This window comes from Sciurus vulgaris, assembly GCF_902686455.1.
Source record: "Sciurus vulgaris genome assembly, chromosome: 1".
NCBI lineage: Eukaryota > Metazoa > Chordata > Mammalia > Rodentia > Sciuridae > Sciurus > Sciurus vulgaris.
The window spans coordinates 42,685,357-42,703,689 of NC_136461.1; the positions used below are offsets into that span (position 1 = coordinate 42,685,357).

At 54.9% G+C, this 18,333-nt stretch overlaps 1 protein-coding gene across 4 annotated transcripts in view; it reads right to left on the reverse strand.

Moving 5' to 3' along the window:
- GLIS1 (GLIS family zinc finger 1) overlaps positions 1-18,333 on the reverse strand; it is a 202,557-nt gene that overhangs the window by 19,272 nt on the left and 164,952 nt on the right. For all 4 annotated transcript variants that reach the window (XM_079103148.1, XM_079103147.1, XM_079103150.1 and 1 more), the window contains one exon: positions 741-902. In XM_079103148.1, the coding sequence (XP_078959274.1) occupies positions 741-902 (162 nt within the window). The remainder of the gene's footprint in view (positions 1-740; positions 903-18,333) is intronic.

An 18,333-nucleotide genomic window follows, 5' to 3' on the forward strand; every position in this document is an offset into this window, starting at 1 on the left:
CTCTGACAAATGGGTTGAGGACCCGACAGCAGTGTCAGCATGGGGACTATTTTAGAGCCCATGTGTCTGTTAAGTGCTGAGGTCTCTATGGGGAGAACTTGGGCCAACCTTGGGATATAGCTGCAGGTTATCCACTGTCTGACACAAACAAGGGAAGGGAGGTGGAAAGACCCAGGTCGCTGGAGGCCAGGTCGCTGTGGCTGGAGCCTGGACTCACATACCACCCTCTCAACTCCACCTACGTCCTCGGGGGTCAAAAGGTGGCCCGGGAGAGCCTCTGCCTGTGCCCAGGAGGGGCTGGGAAGAGCAGAAAGTGGCTTGCTCTGGGTGTGGCAGATGGACCCCAGAAGAGGATGGGAGGAGGGGAACCCACTCTTTCCATCCAGATACACGAGGACCCTGGGGCCGGGGCTGGTACCCATGGGCCAAGTCAGGGGATCTCAGCTGTGGGACCCTGTTGAGTTTGTACCCCGCCCCGCAAGGGACATCTGGCATGTCCAGAGATATTTTGTCCCAACTGGGAGGTAGAAAATCTCCTCTTCTCTGTCTAGATAGAAGTCAGGCATGTTGCTAAGGATCCCATAATGCACAGGACACCCCAGACCCCTGCCAGAGAACTAGCCTGCTCCACTTGTCAACAGGGCCAAAGACAAAGGCAGAGTCCCCGTTCTGGTTCTGCACTAGGCAAGTGGGGGACCTGCGTGCAGCCCCCCAACCCTCGGCCTCCCCCTCAGGCCTACCGTGTCAAGGTGGGTGCGCTGGTGCTTGGCACGGTCGCTGGAGTTGCTGAACGCCTTCTGACAGCCTGGGTGCTGGCACAGGTACGGCTTCTCGCCTGTGTGGCTCCTCAGGTGGATCTTGAGGTTCTCCAGGCGTGAGAAGGCTTTGCTGCAGCCTTCAAACTGCAGGAGAGGCTGGTGAGGGGTGCTCTCAGCCCTGGGGGTCCCCACCCTGCCCACAAGCAGCACCCATTCAAGTCCGTCTGACCTGCGCCCTCAGGTCCCCACTGTCCCACCAGGACTCCAGAAGCTCTGGTTTAGCCCTACATGAGGTGCTTAGGGCCCAGAAGAAGGGCATCCTGACCTAGCAATGTGCCACTGGGGCTCCAATCTGGGTGCAGAGGACCCTTCCCAACGCCATGCGCTTTGACTGTGCCACAGCCCTTAACAGGGACTCTGTGAGGACGAGGGTAGGCGCGTGTCTTAGCATGTGGAGGCCCAGGCCTCAACTTGAGGGTTCTGTGCCAGGCAGGCTTGGGCAGTGGCCTGGACAGCCCCCCCGCCCCGCCCATGCTGCATTTCCCTGTCTCGAACTTGAGGCTGTGTGGCCACCATCAGGGATGATAGAAGGGCCCCAAGGAGTGTCAAGCAGCCTGTCCATCTGGAGCACAGCCCTGATGCTAAGTCATGTAAGACTAATAAGCACATGTGTACACTGAAGTGGCTTTGATTTATCATCTGGCTGTTTAGCTGTCCTGTGCCCACTACGTACCAGGCCCTGTGCTGGGCACGTAGTGGGCAGCACAGTTGTGTCACGTTCCTGGATGGAGCTTGTGTATGGCGTGCAGAGGAGCCACATGGTGGAGGGTGAGGAAAGCAGCATGGGGCCTGTGCCCCCCAGACCCTCCTCCTGCAGCCTGGTGCCTGTCCCTGCAGCCTCGCTCACTCTGCCTTCTCTTCTCAGACATCTAACTGCCCTCTCTCCTCCACCCCACTCTCCACACAGTTGCCCACTCTCCTGCCTCTCTTAGTATCCACCCCATACTCTAGGATGCCAGAAGCAGGCCAGGCAACTCCAGTCTGTTCATGCAAGTCACTCTGCAAGGAATGTCCTCTCCCACGGCCGTCCACAAATACCCCCTCAACCTTCGAAGTCTAGCTTGAGTGCTGGCCAGTATGGTCAGCAGACCCCAACCCTTTGGTGTGACGGGCTGCCCTCTCCCACTTCTCTCTGCTGCCTGGCCCTGTTCCGGCTGGGCTGATGCTCTGCCATGAAGGTGGATAGAATGGGAGCCAGTGGTGGCCAGCACCCGTTGCACCAAGGTGTGGGATGGTGCAGTATGAGGCACCAAGGTCCCCATCTCAGATACCTTGGTAAAGTGACTTGCCCAAGGTCCCAGGGCTGTGACAGGGCAAAGACAGGGCCAAGTCTGATGCTAAAGTCCAGGTGGCTCTTTTATGCCTGCTGTCTCACCAGGAGCAGGTGGGCAGGAGGGGTGACCCCAAAGGAAGAAGGGGCCAGAGGCAGGCTCCCTCTGCCACACCACTGGCTTCATGCTCCAGGTCCAGGGTTGAACTTCCAACTGTGAGGACTGATCCATACCGGGACCTATGTAACCCCCGCACTGGGCTTCACCCCTGCCGTAGGTGGCCTGGGGTGAAGTGGGGCAGCTGTTCCGTGAGGGCTATGGCTCCCACAGGCCTGCTCTTCCACCTGCTTTCTCTGGGGCTTGTCTGCAGGGAGAGGAAGAGGCTGACAGGTTTCGGAGTCTGTGTCTGCATTTGGAACCCTTGACCTCCCTCTTCTCTCAACTGGGCACCCATTTTTTTTTTTTTCTCTCACCAGCTTTAAAGGTATCTTAGCAAGTTTGGGGGTGGTGCCAGGAAAGGACTGTGGGCAGAACTCAGACCCTGTGGTCTACCGGGCTTAATGCCTTGGCCCTGGTGGGGTCAGTGCCCCCAACCCAGAGTAGTTCTGAATACCCAGTAACTTGGGGGATAAGGCTGTTTGTTTAGGAAGGCAGGCCCTAGCCTGTGCTGGGGAACCAAGACGCCGAGAGAACCTCCAGCGGGCCAGAGCTCACACGGGAAATGCAAAAGTGGACAGGTTCAGACGTGTGTTCTAGGAAACCACCCTTGGCTGCTGGTGACAGGTGGGGATGGGAGAAGAGACAGACAGCTGACAGCAATCGTAGATGAAAGCCACCAAGGCCCAAGGCAGGGGAGAGGCAGCAGATGGAGCAGAGGCTAGGACAGAACCACCTGGACAGACATGAGGACAAAAGGCCAGAAACCAGGAAACCTTGAAGGCCTGTCACAAATGTAGGCCTCACTCTGCTGGGGCTGGCCCAGGGCAAGCCACTCACAGCTGGGTTTAGAAGGGCCTCCCCTTCAGGCTTCCAGAAGTTATCCTGTTCCGTGCACCAGAACCAGAAGGAAATCCTGAGTGGGAGTGATGGGCCACCAGTGGCCCCCTGCTCCCCTGCTCTGGCCTGGTGCCAAGTTCTTCCCAAAGTGAGGAGGAGGAGGCTGGGCCGGAGAGCGGAACTTCCTCCCGGCAGCCAGCGCACCCCTTTATTCACCCCTGGCCTGTGTGGGGAGGGGACCTGGACAGCAGAGGGCAATAACTCCTCTGAGCTGCGTGATTTTCTTGACTTCAGACGAGTCCACCAGACTCTGGAGATCAGTATATCATCTTCTCCAGGGGTCCACACATCCCTATCTGGGCCGACCCTTCATCTCTGCACACTCTTCCACCCCCAGCCTTTGTTCAGACTGTGCCCCTCCTGGGAGATCTTCCTTTCCAAGTCCCTGGCAATTTAATTCAAACATTTTTCAAAAACCCAGGATCCGCGGCTTGGTGTTCATGTCTTCCAACATGGCCCCAGCCGTCTCTCCCATCCACAGACACCGCAGGGTTGTGGCTGCCTCTGAACCTGTCGGGAATCTCCATTCTGCAGACCTTTGCTCCAGCTGTTCCCTAGGCCTAGAAGCCTTTCCTTCCTTTACTTATTGAACAAGGTGTGCCCTGGTGCTTAAGGTCCCTCCAAGGAGAAGCTTCTACCTGCCCCCCATGCTGCCTGAGCTGGTGATAGAGGGATTCTCCACCCTGCCTCCTACTGAACCTCCAGGCTGAGCTCCTTGAGGGCAGGGCTGGATCTTGATCATGGGGCAAAGGGTGGGTCAGAAATGTGACCCCTTTGGGGTAAGAGCAGCAGCTGCCAGCACAGGGGTCCATGCCCCCAAGAGGACACCTCCTCACCTGGTGTTTACCAAGGTGCCTCAATACATGTGCATACATGCTGATGCCCCAGATGCACCTGTGTGAGGTGGCCCAGCCTTGACAGCTCCCTCCCTCTGAAAATCACCAGAGCTGAGCTGATGGGAGTGGCCCATCCCTCCAGGTGCACCCAGAGGTAGCGGAAGGTGGAGAAGGAGAGCTGCCTTATCAGGACATGTCTGGGAGGAGGCTGTTTCAGGGACCCGGGCAAAGCCCGTCAGGACAGCATCCAGGCCTGCCCAGGCCTGAGGGCATGTGGGCTCCTCTTTGGGCCTCAGTTTCTTTCTCCGTAGAGTGGCTTGAGGAGGTCCTCCCCTGTGTGGGGCTGGGAGAGTCGTCCCCACTGTTGTGTTGTGGGGGTACAGATGCTTCCAAAATATAGGTCTTGGAGCAGGAATGGAGCCAGCAGGCACATCCCTGGATTTGGCCTTGATTTCCAAATTTCCAAGAGGGTGAAGGATGGGCCCTAAGGCAGGACCCCTGGGCATCATGAGGAGTCCATGGGCTCTGTACCCTGGGGGCACCTGAAGGGGTGGAGCCTTCCTGACATCCCCCTCCTTCCCCAGTCCCTGGCAGAGCAGGCCCGCACCCTGTGGAGGGGGCAGGGAGGGGCTTGATCCTACTGTGCTGGGGCCCTGAGCCCGGGCCAAGCCACAGTCAGAACTGCCACCTCTCCTGAAGGAAAGAACCTCGGATCTGCAACCCTCAGTGGGACAAGCCGCTGGCTCGGAAGGATTATTCATGGCCCTATTGCTACTATGTGACTTCATCCTTCCTTCCGCCCACTCGCTGTCTCACTCATCATCACGTGAGTGGCGCCATCTTGCCTCCGGTGCTGCCCCTATGCGTGCTGCAGCTGGGACTTTGGGGCAACAAAACCCACAAAAGCCCCATAACTTCACTCAGCAGAACGTGCTCAGAGCCCTGGGAAGGGGCTGATCTGGTGTGTGGAAGGGGGACCAGGCAGGATTTGGAGCAGCAGGGTGCCAAGAAAACAGTTCCAGGTCAAGGGCAAAGATGAGCACAGGCAGGGAGACTGGCAGGGTGGTGTGTGTTCTGAAAACAGCTAATGATCTACTGAGGCAGAACGAAGGGAGCAGGGAAGGAAAGGAGAGTAGAAATGGGAGTTTGGGGGCATGGGTGGAGATTCATTCTGAAAAAGGCAAATTCTGGGATTTTGGATCCCAAAAGACTGCACAGAACACCCCTGGCAATCATGGATGTGGCCCAGCAAATGACAGGACATGAGGACACAAGGCTCTTCACCCCACGGTACTCCAGGACCACTTTCGCTGGCTGGACTACCCCTGCGCTGACCTCTCGCCTTTCACCTGGGTGCCTGAGCAGAAACCTGTTCCTTCTCCCTGTTCAGCCCACCACCAGCCAGGTAGGCCGCCTTCTCCTGTCCACTCACAGCCTGGATCCACACCCTAGTGCCACACACCTGGGGGCCTGCAGCCTCCTGATCCCCCCACCCCCACTTACTCCCACTTGATGTCTGTTTCTCTATCAGAGCAGTGTGGTGCCAACCTGGCCCTGTGGAAACTCATTCCACTCATTAGAGCCTGGATGTCTCCTCTACAAAAAGGGGCACACCTGGGCACACGGGGGTGCTTGTGAGCCTGTGTGCATGTGGCCAAGAGCCCTGATACCATCCATCTACAGAGTTACATGGGCAGCTTTTGGTCAGGTGAATTTGAACACACTGGCTCAGCTAACCAAACACACCCAGGTTTATTAGGACAGAGGTGACTGCTATGTGGGAGGGGCTCAGAGTGGGGGCGGGGCGGAGGCAAGCCTAACAGTACTGAAACATGGAAGGATGGGTTCGGTTTCTGTTGTCCACCTTAAAATGCACACACTTTAAAATATCCTACAATGAAATGGGTGTAAATTCAGAATGATATTAGTGACTGAGTGACACCCTCTCAGACGCCCACTGCTGGCTGGGTGCAGTGCTTCATGGATCTGAGACAGCGTGCCCTGCCACTGAAGTGACTTTCCAGCCCTACTCTGCAGGTGAAGAGACCGTCGCTGGGAAAGGTGATGTCACTGACCCCCGATCACACAGCCAGTAATTGACAGAGCTGGGCTCTGGCCTCAGGTCTGGCTGATGACTCTCTGTGTCCCTAACCATGCTGGTCACTGCTCCAGGGTCCCCTACATAAAGTATCCAAACCAGGCTATCACTCAGGAGCTATTTCTGTGATTTTAAACTAAGACCATCATGGGTTCTGATCCCAGGCAAAGCCAGGCACGGTCTGGTCATGGAGCTGGCATGGGAAACACCCATGATGCCACCACACAGAAGGGAAGGCCCGGCGCAGAGTGGAGAGAGCACCGCTGATCCACAGAGCAGGGCCTGGAGAGCCCTGTTCCCACATGTGGGGTGTGTTAGGAAAGAAGATTAAAATAATGGGGAAAATACCCCGGGAACCGTGAAGCCCCAGACCATCTGGAGTTTTATAGTAACAAGCAGGGGAAAATCAGAACCTAATTGAAAAAAGTCCACTGTGATCCATTACCACTGCGTGCAGCTCACAGAGCGGAGGGCACAAGATGAAAGACAGGGGAGCCATCGTGGGAGCCAGGGAGGGACTGGCATCTCCCCCTCCAGGCCAAGCCCAAGGACCCTTTGAGTTCTGGCTGGGGATGGGGAGGGCTGAAGCCCAGGACCAGTTGGGCACTGGGTCAGTCATTGGAATCCACAGGGCTGGCTCACCAGCTCAGCAGGCTGCTGTCTCTGAGCCTTTCGCTCACGTGTGACAGGACAAAGGACATGCTGGGAAGGCTTGCCTGGTGCCTGGCACACAGCTGGCCCTGTCCTCTCCTCTACTGTCTGGAGTAGGATGACAGGCAAGAGGTCTCACAGGCAGGGGTTTGTGCTGCAGCTCCACCAACCAGGCCATGAACCTGGGCAAATCACCCCATCTCCGTCCTCATTTCTCTCCTCCCTAAAATGGGGCCGCCACAAACAGCTGTTAAAAGTAAATAAAAGGACATGCCCAGAATAGGAACTGGCACACAGTTGGTGCCTGATGAATGCCGAGTCTCCTCCCTATGGCTGACATGGCCCACAGAGGAGAGAAGGCCACTTTCTCATGCTCTAACAAGGATCTGGACCCAGAGACTAAAGAAGAGGTTTGGGGGAACAGGGCATGAGGTGGGGCAGGGGAGGAAATGCCTCCAGTTTTGGCATTTGCCAGTGACTTGCTTCTAAACAAACACATTTCTGGTTTAAGGGTGAAATATATTGGGTTACAACAGTCTGGCAGGCCATTCCGGGATCAACTTCTTATTTTTGTACAAACTTTTAAGTTACTTTACAACAATGATTTAGATGGGAGAAATGTGTGGTGCCAGATCCTTCTCCAAGATGTCAAATAATTCTGCGTTTGGCTAGTTTCAAAGGCCAGGCAGCCAGCAACTGAGGTCTACTCCTCAGCCCCACACCCTGGGAGGGGGACTCTGGCTGGCCCTGAGGTTACTGTCCCTATGATACTGCTTGGGGCTTCCGTGAAGAGCCATTTGCTGTCCTGTGGAGGGAGGCCAGGGCAAGAAGGAAAGGGACAAACACAGAAGAGTTGGAAGGTGGGGCTGCAGAGCACTGGCCCAGACTCTGTCCCCTGGAGAGTGAGGCCTGAGGGTCTGGCCTCGCTTTGGTAAGCAAGTGCCCTCTGCACAGATGAACAAGCATGTGACGTGGGCAGAGGGGGATCATGCCCCGACAGCAGCTCTCACCTCTGCTGCAAACCTGGGACTGGGCTGGGGTCTCTAAACGCCAGCTCCTTAGTCTCACTAGGGAGGGACAGCAATTCCTGTTATCAGAGGTGGACTGAGGCCCAGTCGAGTGAGAGTCCCAGAGCTCACCAAGGATGGAGCCTATGCCCGCCCAACGGCTGGGTGGACGCTGTGCCCTCGGCACACCTGCAACCCAGGCAGCTGTCCTGCGAGGTCAATGTGGAAACCTCTTGCCTGTTCAGCTCCCTGGGCTTCTGTAACCACCTAGAAAGGTTGGTAGGCCAAGGGAGGGGTGGGGCAACAGCCAGGCCAGGGAAAATGGAAGAGGCGTGGGTCTCCCTCCCAGGCTGGGCAGGGGGCACCTTTCCATGTAAGGAAGTTTCCAAGGCTGGTGTGGTGGGATTGAAGACCCCTGACCCTTCCTCTTAGAAGCACCCTAATGGCTCTGGGCTGTGCCCTTTTCTGGGAGAAAGGCAGAAGGTAAGAAACAGGTTCCTCTTGCCAGCAGTTGATGGGAGTCCCAGAAAGGAGGCAGCCAGTGAGTGTCCAGAAGTCCAGGATGACCTTCCAGGGGTACATGCAGTCCCCCAAAATAGGGGTGTAGGGGGCAGAGTCTGCTTCTGCTGGGGCCTGAGAGGACATGTGGCACGTCTAGGCACTCCCAGTGTTAAGCAGTGGCTAGACATCCTTGGAGATGTGGTGGTTGGCCTGGCTACAGGCCAGGGCCCAGCAGAGAGCAGATGACACAGAATGGCTGATGCATACACACACCAAGCCACCAGCCACAGACCCAGAAATGCAGACCCGTACACACACACTGACATTAGCACCTCTCCTCCCAACCAAGCCACATGCCAAAGACGCAGAGCCTCAGGCCACCAACACATGCACCCAGATTCACACACACGCGCACATGCCAAGACCCACAGGCTCACCCCCACATATACACCATGCACACCCCACAACTCATGTCCCAGAGACAGATGGGCAGCACACACATGCTTGCATACACCCAAGGACTCGGAGCTCCAGACCCCACCACATGCACAAGCACACTGACTCTCCAGTCCAGACACAGTTTCGTGCCATGCACAGCACAGCACGTGGAGAAAGCCACCCACGACTACAACATGGACGGCCTCCGGTGGTGTGTGCGCGCCCAGGGAGAAATGACCTGGTACCCAAAGACAACACACAGAAAAGACTTCCAAGAGGTCCTCACACCAATGACCTGACACCCGCCAACACAACAGGCCCCCGGATATCACGCTCCCACACACCTGAGGCTCCAAACAGCCTCCACCCAGGAGGTGGCATGGAGGCTGCAGGGGGAGAGGCCAGGCCCACGGAGTCTCCTGACCTCCCCCCATGGTGGCTAGACCAGACTGGCTTCAGGAAGAGCATATGTGGCATGAGAAGCCCAAGACAAGGAAGGTCTCAGGCACCCTATGACCTGCTGACCTCTCCAGCCCAGACCATCCACCCCTTCCTGCCTCCAGGACTCTGCCCACAGTGTCCCCTACCCACAAGTCCTTTTGACGTGCTGTCCAGGCCTCCCGCTCCTTCAAGGGTTGCCTGAAACCCTGGCCCCTGCTGAGGCCTTCCCTGAGCCTCCTTCCCGCCATTCCCCTGGCTGGTGCTACGGCCAACACTGTCCATCTCTCCCTGGCCACCCTGCAAGGCTGCACACGTTCACTTGGTGCCCTGGAGTTGGTCCCCGAGGGGTGGGCAGAGGTGGAGCAGCCTCACTGCAGTCCCCGAAACCCACATGGCACTGTCACGGGGAACCTCGAGCAGGGGCTTGTGTTCCCACTGCTGGGACGACAGCATTTTAGGCAGTACAATGACAATGTCTGAGGGCGAGGCCAATGAGTGCTGTGGCAGGAGGTAGAAGAGGGACCCTGGGCACAGACAGCCACCCCAGACAGGGCAGGGCATCTGGGCTCAGGCCCCATTCTTCTTCTTCTAGCCCATGAGCCCCAGTGCTTTCACTGCAAGATGGGTCAAATCTCCCAGTCTCAGGCACATTGTGGACATCAGATGTGGCCTTGCTCCTGGCACAGGACGGGTGTTCAGGAAATGTTAGTACCCTTTTGGGCTCTTCTCCCAAGTTCCAAGAAGAAACAACAGGGAGCAGCGGTTAGACCATCAGGGGCTGAAGACCTGGATGCAATCCTGGCTCTGTCATACCTTGCTGGGTGACCTTGCCCAGTTACCTGCCTCTGCAGGGCTTTACCAGAGTTGCCTACCCACCAGGGCCTGCCTGGCCAGGGCAGGCAGTGGGTGGAGGCAACGCACATGGCAGTTGCACTCATGTCCAGTTCTGCATGATACACACGCAGCTGCCTGGGGAGGGAAGAGACCAGAGTCTACCCGCTGCTTGAAAGCCACGAGGAATCCGAGGCACAGCCCGCAGTTTCTTGTCTGAGATTTTGGGTGCAGAAAGCAACCTGCCCAGGTACATGTGAGGCTCAGATCCCACCAGCATGTCCCAAGAGGCCCTGGGCGCCACTTGTTAGGGAGCAGCTGGGGCCAGGGGAAGACAGCAGGGTCAGCATTCAGATCCATGCTGGTGGGGGCAGAAGCCAGGGCTAGAAAGGCTCAATGGTGTGTGTAGTTTCTGGGGAGCAACAGGGACCTTGGGGTGTCATTGGCAAGGGAGTCACAGAGACAACTGCTCAGTGGTAAGACAAGCACACTATCAGGAGAGGTGGTGAGCCACCTGTTCTGATGTCCAGGATCAGAGCCAGGTGTGTGTGTTCATCAGGGCTGTCTGGAGAGTGTAACGTCACTCCTTCCTAAGGTTACTTTCAGGGGACAGTCAACAGTTCTAAATGGGCTCAGATCAGCCACCTGGAGCTCAGAGGTATGAATAGGACAGGTGACCTGCCTCAGTACTGCCCCCACTCCCCACTACACACAGCCATCTACCACAGGTCAACTGCCCCAAGAAGGGCTTGTCCTGTGCCAGCAACTTAGGGCCACATCCCACATGTGGCCCCACCCACTGAACCAGCACCTGGACTCAGGGAGGGTGCTCAGCAAAGGTGGATGAAGGAACAGGAATCGGCACTGAATGCTCATTACAGCAGTGAAAAAAATGGGCATTACTCCTAAGGACGAGTTGCATGCACAAATCCAGACACAAGAAAGCCAACCATGGAGGGAATGAGAGGCTGGGGACAGAGGCTGGGAACCCTCCTGGTGGCCCAGTGCCTCAGTTTGTGGAGCACCTCTCTTCCCTGGCCCCACCAGCATCACAGCAACCTATGACTGGGCAGGACTGGGCCTGTGATGTGAAGACAGGGAGATGGAGGCCTGGGTCACACACCCTGGCAAAGTCCCTTTCCCTGCTGGGCCTCAGTTCTCATCTGTCAAATGGGTTTGTGCAGAATAGCTTGGTGCCTCTACTCAAGTGTGAAGGAGGAGATGACTTAGCAGAAAGCAGAGAAGAGAGGAGCCAGTTCTCAGATGTTGGGTTTCAAAATCCCAGGCCTTAGGGCCAAATGGAAAGAACTCCTGAGACAGATGAGTCACATATGAAGTTAGTATTTCAAACAATGTTTTGGCCATAAATCCAAGTGTGCCCAGCACAGGGCCTGGCACAGAGTGGGTCTTTGTGACTATCTATTAATGAATGAAAGAACCCGGCAGCACGTACCTGAGTCTTGAGGGAAGTGTGGAGCAGGGCGGGAGGTGGCTAGCTGTCCGTCCAACAGTGGGCCCCCAAACTAGTGGTGGCCCCCAGAGAGACCTCAGGGTGAGAAAGAGCAGAGTTCCCTGTGCCCTCAGTCCCAAAATTATGCTCCAGCTGGAATTAGGGATGCTGAACAGGAAGTCAGACGTGTGGGATGGCAGGGGGTCTCTAAAGGTTCTGAACTCTGCCTTTTCACCCCTGGGGCCAAGCCTGATGGGTGCTAATAGCACCCTACCCATGTTTGTGGGACCTGCGCCTGGGCTCTTCCCAGCCAGGGCCCAGGCCACCTGGGGCTCCCCTGCAGGCAGGCTCCAGATTTCTCACCAGGGTCGTCCCCCAGAGCCATGGGGGAAATAGTGAGCCTGAACAGGCCCCAAGGCAGACTATTGGTTGGACAGGAGACAGATGGTCAGAGAGAGGACGGGATGGTTCAGCAGGTGTCAGTGCAAGAAGTGACTCCGAGGACTTCTGGGTTCTACATAAGCCCCCCATATCCCAGAACTTAGATGCAACCGAGAGAAAAAGATGGACATTCTCTGTGAACATGGGGCTCACCAAAGGGAATCTGACAAATTTAAAGTGATTTTTTTCTCTCATACTCCAGTTATGGGCTTCAGGTTAGGTTCTGATTGAAGTCAAATAGATGCCGCTGATGGTTCCCCTCAAGGGACACAGACAAAGGAGGAGGGGGTCAGCTGGCATTGACAGGCACATCAGGTCGTGCAGGCTTTCTTCAGGGTCCTCAGGATGGCGGGGACCACAGGAACCCCCTTTCCTAGATGAGGAAACAGGCTTTTAGAGAGAACAGGCTCAGGGACCCAGGGGAAATGTGGCACCAGGCTGCCTGACACCAGAGCCCTTGCCCCTGCCTCACAATGCTGACATCAAAAGTAGAGCGGTCCACAGACTTAGGAAATGCTGGCTCACGGGAAGGAGACTGAAAAAAAATTAACTGGATGTTTTCTTGTCACCAGGAAATAATATCAGTAGTAACCACCACAGTGGGGGCATTGGTTTCTCTCAAATCCTACACCTCCAGCCCTTCAGCCCAACACAGGCTGGAGAACTCTGGGAGGTCTGGGGGAGATGTCCCACCCTTCACCTGCAATGGGACATCCCAAGGCACTGCAGGGGAGATGGTGCTTTGCCATCCAGGCAGGTCGCCTGACTCTCTCGGGAGCTCTCTCTGCTGAGACCCCAGGGTAGCAAGAGGAGCTTTCCCGGGAGCCGGGCCCGGCCCAGATGCCTGGCTCAGCAGACCGTGCTACCCGGCTCAGAAAGCTGCCTGGAACCCATTAGCATTATGTCAGGAATAATGTAAAATTAAAACATTTAGCTTTGGCTTGGAAAATTAAGGAAGACAAAAAGCAGGATGCCATTGTGCTGAGCCGCTCAGCTATGACTCGGGCACAAATAATTTACAGAAAATAAATTGCTGCTTGGCACTTGGGCCAAGGGCCTGGGGCTGCAGACTGAGAGGGGCTCTGTAGTTCCACCTAGGGTGCAAGTTGGGAGCCTTGGTGTCACCTGGGACCCAGGGCTGAGGTGGGGCCTTGCAGCTGCTCACTTGCCAGGGCGGTGCCAAGTATAAGCCCCTCCTGCCCCTCTTCTTATTAGCCTCCTTGTCTCCATTTTGGCCACTGTCCCTCAAATCCAATATCTACCCTATTGCCAGAGACTCCAAAATCACAAGCCTGCCCTTGTCATTGCTCAAAACCTATCAATGGCTCCCTACTGCCTTCAGGATACAACCCATGCCTCTCGGCCTGGCATTTCCACCTCTCACCATCTGGCCTCCGTGGGGTTTCCAGCCAGGGTTGGCTCCCTGAGCTCCCCAGGCCCTCCTCAGACTTCAGTTACACTGAATACCTGGGCTAACTGGAACTTCCTATTTCTGCTTTTGCATATGCAATTCCCTCGGCCTGGAATTCCTTCGGGGTTTGGGCTCAGCTCCAGTGGGGGCTCCTCTGCAGAGATTCTGATCCTCTGGGTCCCAAAAGGAACTCCTCTCTGGGTCCAGGGGTTTCCAAGACTCACCCTGTGTTAGGACTGGCTGGACTTCCACAGCCCTTGTGTTAATGTGGGGACAAGCCCAGAGCAGGCAAGACCTCTGGTCCCCCAGCTTTGGCAGAGTGCAACCCCTACAGTCCTCAGGGCAGGCTCTTCATGCTCCCACGTGCTCATTCTGGGGGACAGGGTGCCCTTAAGTCACCTGGGTCTGGATTCAGATCCTGACCCCTTCCCAAGTCTATAACTGGTGCCAATCACCCCACGTCTCTGGGCCCCAGGTGCCTGGTATCATGAAGGTCTTAAGAATGGCGCAGGAGGGCGCCTCCTGCTGTGCAGACAGTGCTGCAGCACAGCCCACCAGTGAAGTCCAAGCCTACTGGGGACAGAGAGTCTGACAGGACAGGGACACAGGCTCCTGACTCCTAGGGAAGGCAGTCCTGACAGAGTCTACAAGGCCTGCTTGTCCAGGGGCCACAGAAGATTAACATTCACTCAGTCATTCACCAGCCATTCATTCTCTCACAAACAGCACACGGCTATTCATCCAAGCTACATCGCTAGAGCAAAAGACTGTCACCAAACTGCAGGCAGAGTATGAGTCCTTTTTAGTTAACAGTGTAGTTTTCATAGCCTGGAAAAAATGCCCTAAAGTGTTAAACCGTGGTTGCTTTTGAGTGAGGTGGTCAGGGATAATCTCTCCTGCTTCCTCTAACTTCGCTCTCTTCACTGATGCCTACTGCTTTGTATTCCACGCTATGCAGTTTTGTTGAAGTTTTATAACAATGGACAGTGTCATACTTTAAAAGACGGGTACGGGTTGCGATTCTAAACTTCTTTTTTAGTTCTGCATGTGACCTCGGGTGAGTTGCTTTGGGCAACAGGACCCTGGACACACCCTGTCCTATGTGATATGGACAAAGGATCTCCTTCTGAACACCCTTTCTGCACATACACATGGAGATAGCACAATGAATTCCGGAGGGGATCAAAGCCCATAATGGTGACAGCTGTGTGGCTGCACCAGGGAACTCGAGGTCCACCCACTGGATGTGCGGGGTCATGGATGCCTCCTGATGGGGGTGACATCACCAAGCTCCTGTTTCACACATGGTAACCAGCGATGACTGAGGCATCTCAGGGAGATAGAGAGGCAGGTTTAATTAAATAGTGGTGACAGTGGAGGTGGGCAAGGGCTACATTTCACTTCTCAGCAGCAACCAGGAGCCCTGAGCCTCCTAGTCTGGGTGTGAGTTTGGGGTCAGGAAGTCTGGGTTTAAGTCTTTTCAGCTTTAGGCATGTTTGTTGTCATTTTTGGTCCTGGGGCTGTCTTGGGCAGCTTTATTTAAGGACCAAAGGAGAGTGAGTGAAGCCCACCACCTCTGGGCATGGGACAGGGTCCCAGCAGCAACAACAACACACCCAGGAGAGGCAGTACATCTGTGCAACCTGGAATGCTGTGCTTGTTCTCGATGTCCCTGACCTGGCCCTTCTCCTGTCCCTCCACCTGGCAAAGCCCTGCTCATCTTTCAGCTCCAGCTCATATGCCTCCTCTTCCAGGGAGTTTCCCTTGATTCCCCTGGGCACCCCAGATGGGTTCTTCCCTCTATCTCAGCCTTTGGACTTGGCTCTGTGACTGTCAGGCTCTGTCCCTGTCTTACACAGCTGGGGGGCAGGGGAGTCAGTCACAGCACTGTTCTGGTCCCAACTGGCCCCTCGTTCCAGGGCCCAGCAAAGGAGTGGACACACAGCAGATGCTCAGGGCAGGTCTGCTGAGCACAACTATCTGCTCCATCAGGGCCAGGTGCCCTTGCCCTGTCTCACCCCTGGGTAGGGAGAAATGCTCTTTATTTTTAAAATCACAGAAGTCAAGAGTCCAAAAGGAAGCTTGAAGTGTGCCCATTTTACAGATGAGGAATGGAGGTGGGGAAGAAGACACTGGCTCAAGGTTGCCTGTTAAGTTGGAGGTGACCTGAGATGGAAAGCTAGTTCTCCAGACTCCCAGACCTGTGATACCTTTGGCCCCAGGGTCACTCTCCTCGTACCCAGAGAAAGTGCAATGGCCAACAGCTCCTGGCTCAACATGGCCATAGGAGAAGCAGCAGTGGATCCTCAGTGGAGACACCTCCGTCCCCTCCCCATCAGCACAGAACTAGCCCTGCTCCCGGTCCAGCGCTCTACTCCACCTCCACCGCGGGCTCCTGCCTCGGGCGTATGGGACATATTACTTATCTCTGTGAGGTCCCAGTTCTCAGGCGCCGAGGCAAAACTCCCCTTGACACCCCCAGCACTCCAGAACTTCACCAACAGCCAAAGCTCTCCGAAGGACCCGCTGGCCCGTGCAGACCTGGAACCTTGAGCCCCTGTGTGACACAGTGGGTTTTCATCATCTTTGGAATAACCACTTTGTAGAACACAAACTTGCTGAAACAGGCTCAGACTGCACCTGACATATTCAATTCCTCTGCCTCTCCCTTTGTGCTGAGCCAAGCCTGGCTTCAGAGATCACCAGAGCAGAGTGGCAGTTATCTCTCATTAAAAATCTGGTTCATAAAGTCCTTTCTACTTTAACCAAGCACCAGGAGCAGCCACGAGCCCGGCAAGCCTCCCTGTGAGTGGGCAGCGTGAGGACTCCCGCTTTCTTGTCTGCACCTGACTGTGCTTCCCATGTCTGCTGCAAAAGCATAAAACTTCCACAAATACGTATTTTCACAACTCAGAGCACTGTCTCCTCCTGCATCTCTCGCTGCCTCCCTCGGCACATCCCAGGCACAAGGGTGGCACCTGTGGCCCATAATCCGGGTCTCCTCTCACTTTGCCATCTTGACAACTCCACAAACGACCCTTGCTCAAGGCCTCCCCAGGAGTCCCTGCAGACTGGGCTCTGAATTCAAGTTGGGTTGGCTCCAGGGCCTTTCTTCGTTCCTCCAGTCCCATCCCCTCTTTGGGCCTCAGTCTTCCCATCTGTATAATGAAGGGGAAGGGACCAAAGTCAATCTCACAGGTCCCTTCTGGATCTGGCATGACATTCCAAGTGTGTGCTCAAGGCACCTGAAGGTGGGGTGGGGGCTGTTCTGAGGGCCCCATCACACCAACATAGGACTCTGACCTGTCCAACACCAGGCCTGGTCTGTGACATCTCTGTGGGGAGAGCTGGGGTCTGCATGCAGCACTCAGCAAGGGTCATCTGCTAGCCTTCAGCGGGTCTCCACTGGCACTCTCACGTTCATCTTGGTGGCTCTCAGACAGAAGACGTAGGAGGGGACACATGGTGTATGGACGCCTGCTGTGGCTCAGGCCATGTCATCCCAACTCAGGCTTCACCATGGGGCAAACCTGTCTTTTGCTATGACCAGAACCCTGGGCCTGGCTCTGGGGACAGGTCATACAGGCGCTCAGAAGTGGCTGCAGTGCTCTGGCACAGTAAGAGTTACTGACAGCCCCTGCCCTGGGAAGGTGACCAGGAGGAAGATCAAGGTTGGGACCCGATTCTCTGGCTGATTGTTATGCTGTGTGTCTGTCTCCCTGTGGTTGTCCATGAGCCTTTAGCAAGAAACTATTTTGTTTGTTTTGTTGTGAACAGTTCTGTGGAGATGTAATTCACACGTAAAATCCAGCCATTTAAACTACAATTCAGTGGTTTTGAGTATGTTCACAGCCTTGTGTAACCATTACCACAATGAATTTTAGAACATTTCCATCCAAAAGAAACCCTGTATCCATGAACAGACAGTCACTTTCTATTCCTCCCTCTAATTTCTGGAAACCACTAATATCCTTTCTTTCCTATTGATTTGCCTATTCTCAGCACTTCATGTAAATTGAATCATACAACATGTAGTCTTTGGGCTTCTCTCAGTGCCCCAGTTCAAGGATCATCCACGGCAGCATGAACCAGTTCTTTTTCAGCTAAATAATATTCCACTGGGTAGAGATAGCACATTCTATCCATCTATCTATTCATCCATCCACCCAAGGACCTTTAGGTTGTTTCTCTTTGTCTGGTTATTATGAGTAATTCTGCTATGAACAGTCATGGACAGTCACGTCCAAGTTTCTGGGTGGACATTTATTCTCTAGGCATACGCCTAGGAGCGGAACTCATAGACCCACATGGATGCTAAGTCTATGTTTAGTTGTTTGAGGAATGCCAGACATTTCCCAAAGCTATTGCACCATATCACATTCCCTCCGTCAGGGTATGAGGCTTCCAGTTTTGTCACCTCCTCCCCGACACGTGTTATCAACCATCCTTTTGATGACACTTAGTGGTGCTAAGTGGTAGCTCGCTCTAGTTTGACTTGCATTTTCCTGATGGCTAACGATGGTGATCATCTCTTCCTGTGCTTTTGGCCATCTGTAGATCTTAGAAAAATGTCTATTCGAGTCCTTTGACCATTTTTAAATTAGGCTACTTATTTATTACTGAGTTGTAAGAGTTTTTAATACAGTCTGGGTACAAGTCCTTTAGCAGATGATTGCAAAAGTCAAGTTAATTTTGAGTTTAAACAACAAGTAACATTTATGGTGTACTTACCACGTGCAGGGCCCCCGTTCGAGTCTTTATGTGTCTTAACTGTTTCAATCCCTGCAACAACTCTGAATAGAGGCACTGCTGTTATTATCATCATTCCTGCCTTAAGACGAGCAGGGTCACAGAGCAGTGCCCTTCTGGGGTGCTCCCCCAGGAAGTGGCATCTTGGGGCATTAGGGAAGATCCGTCCCACCCTGGAGCCAAGGGGCCAATTGGGGAACAGTGCCACCTGGGGATGGCCTGGGGCACAGCAGCTAGAGACCCCTTAAAGGGGCCATGACTCTCCTGACAGGACTCAGCCACCAGGTTGAGCCCACATGATGAGGTTTCCTCTTTCCTTTGCCAACCTTGAGGG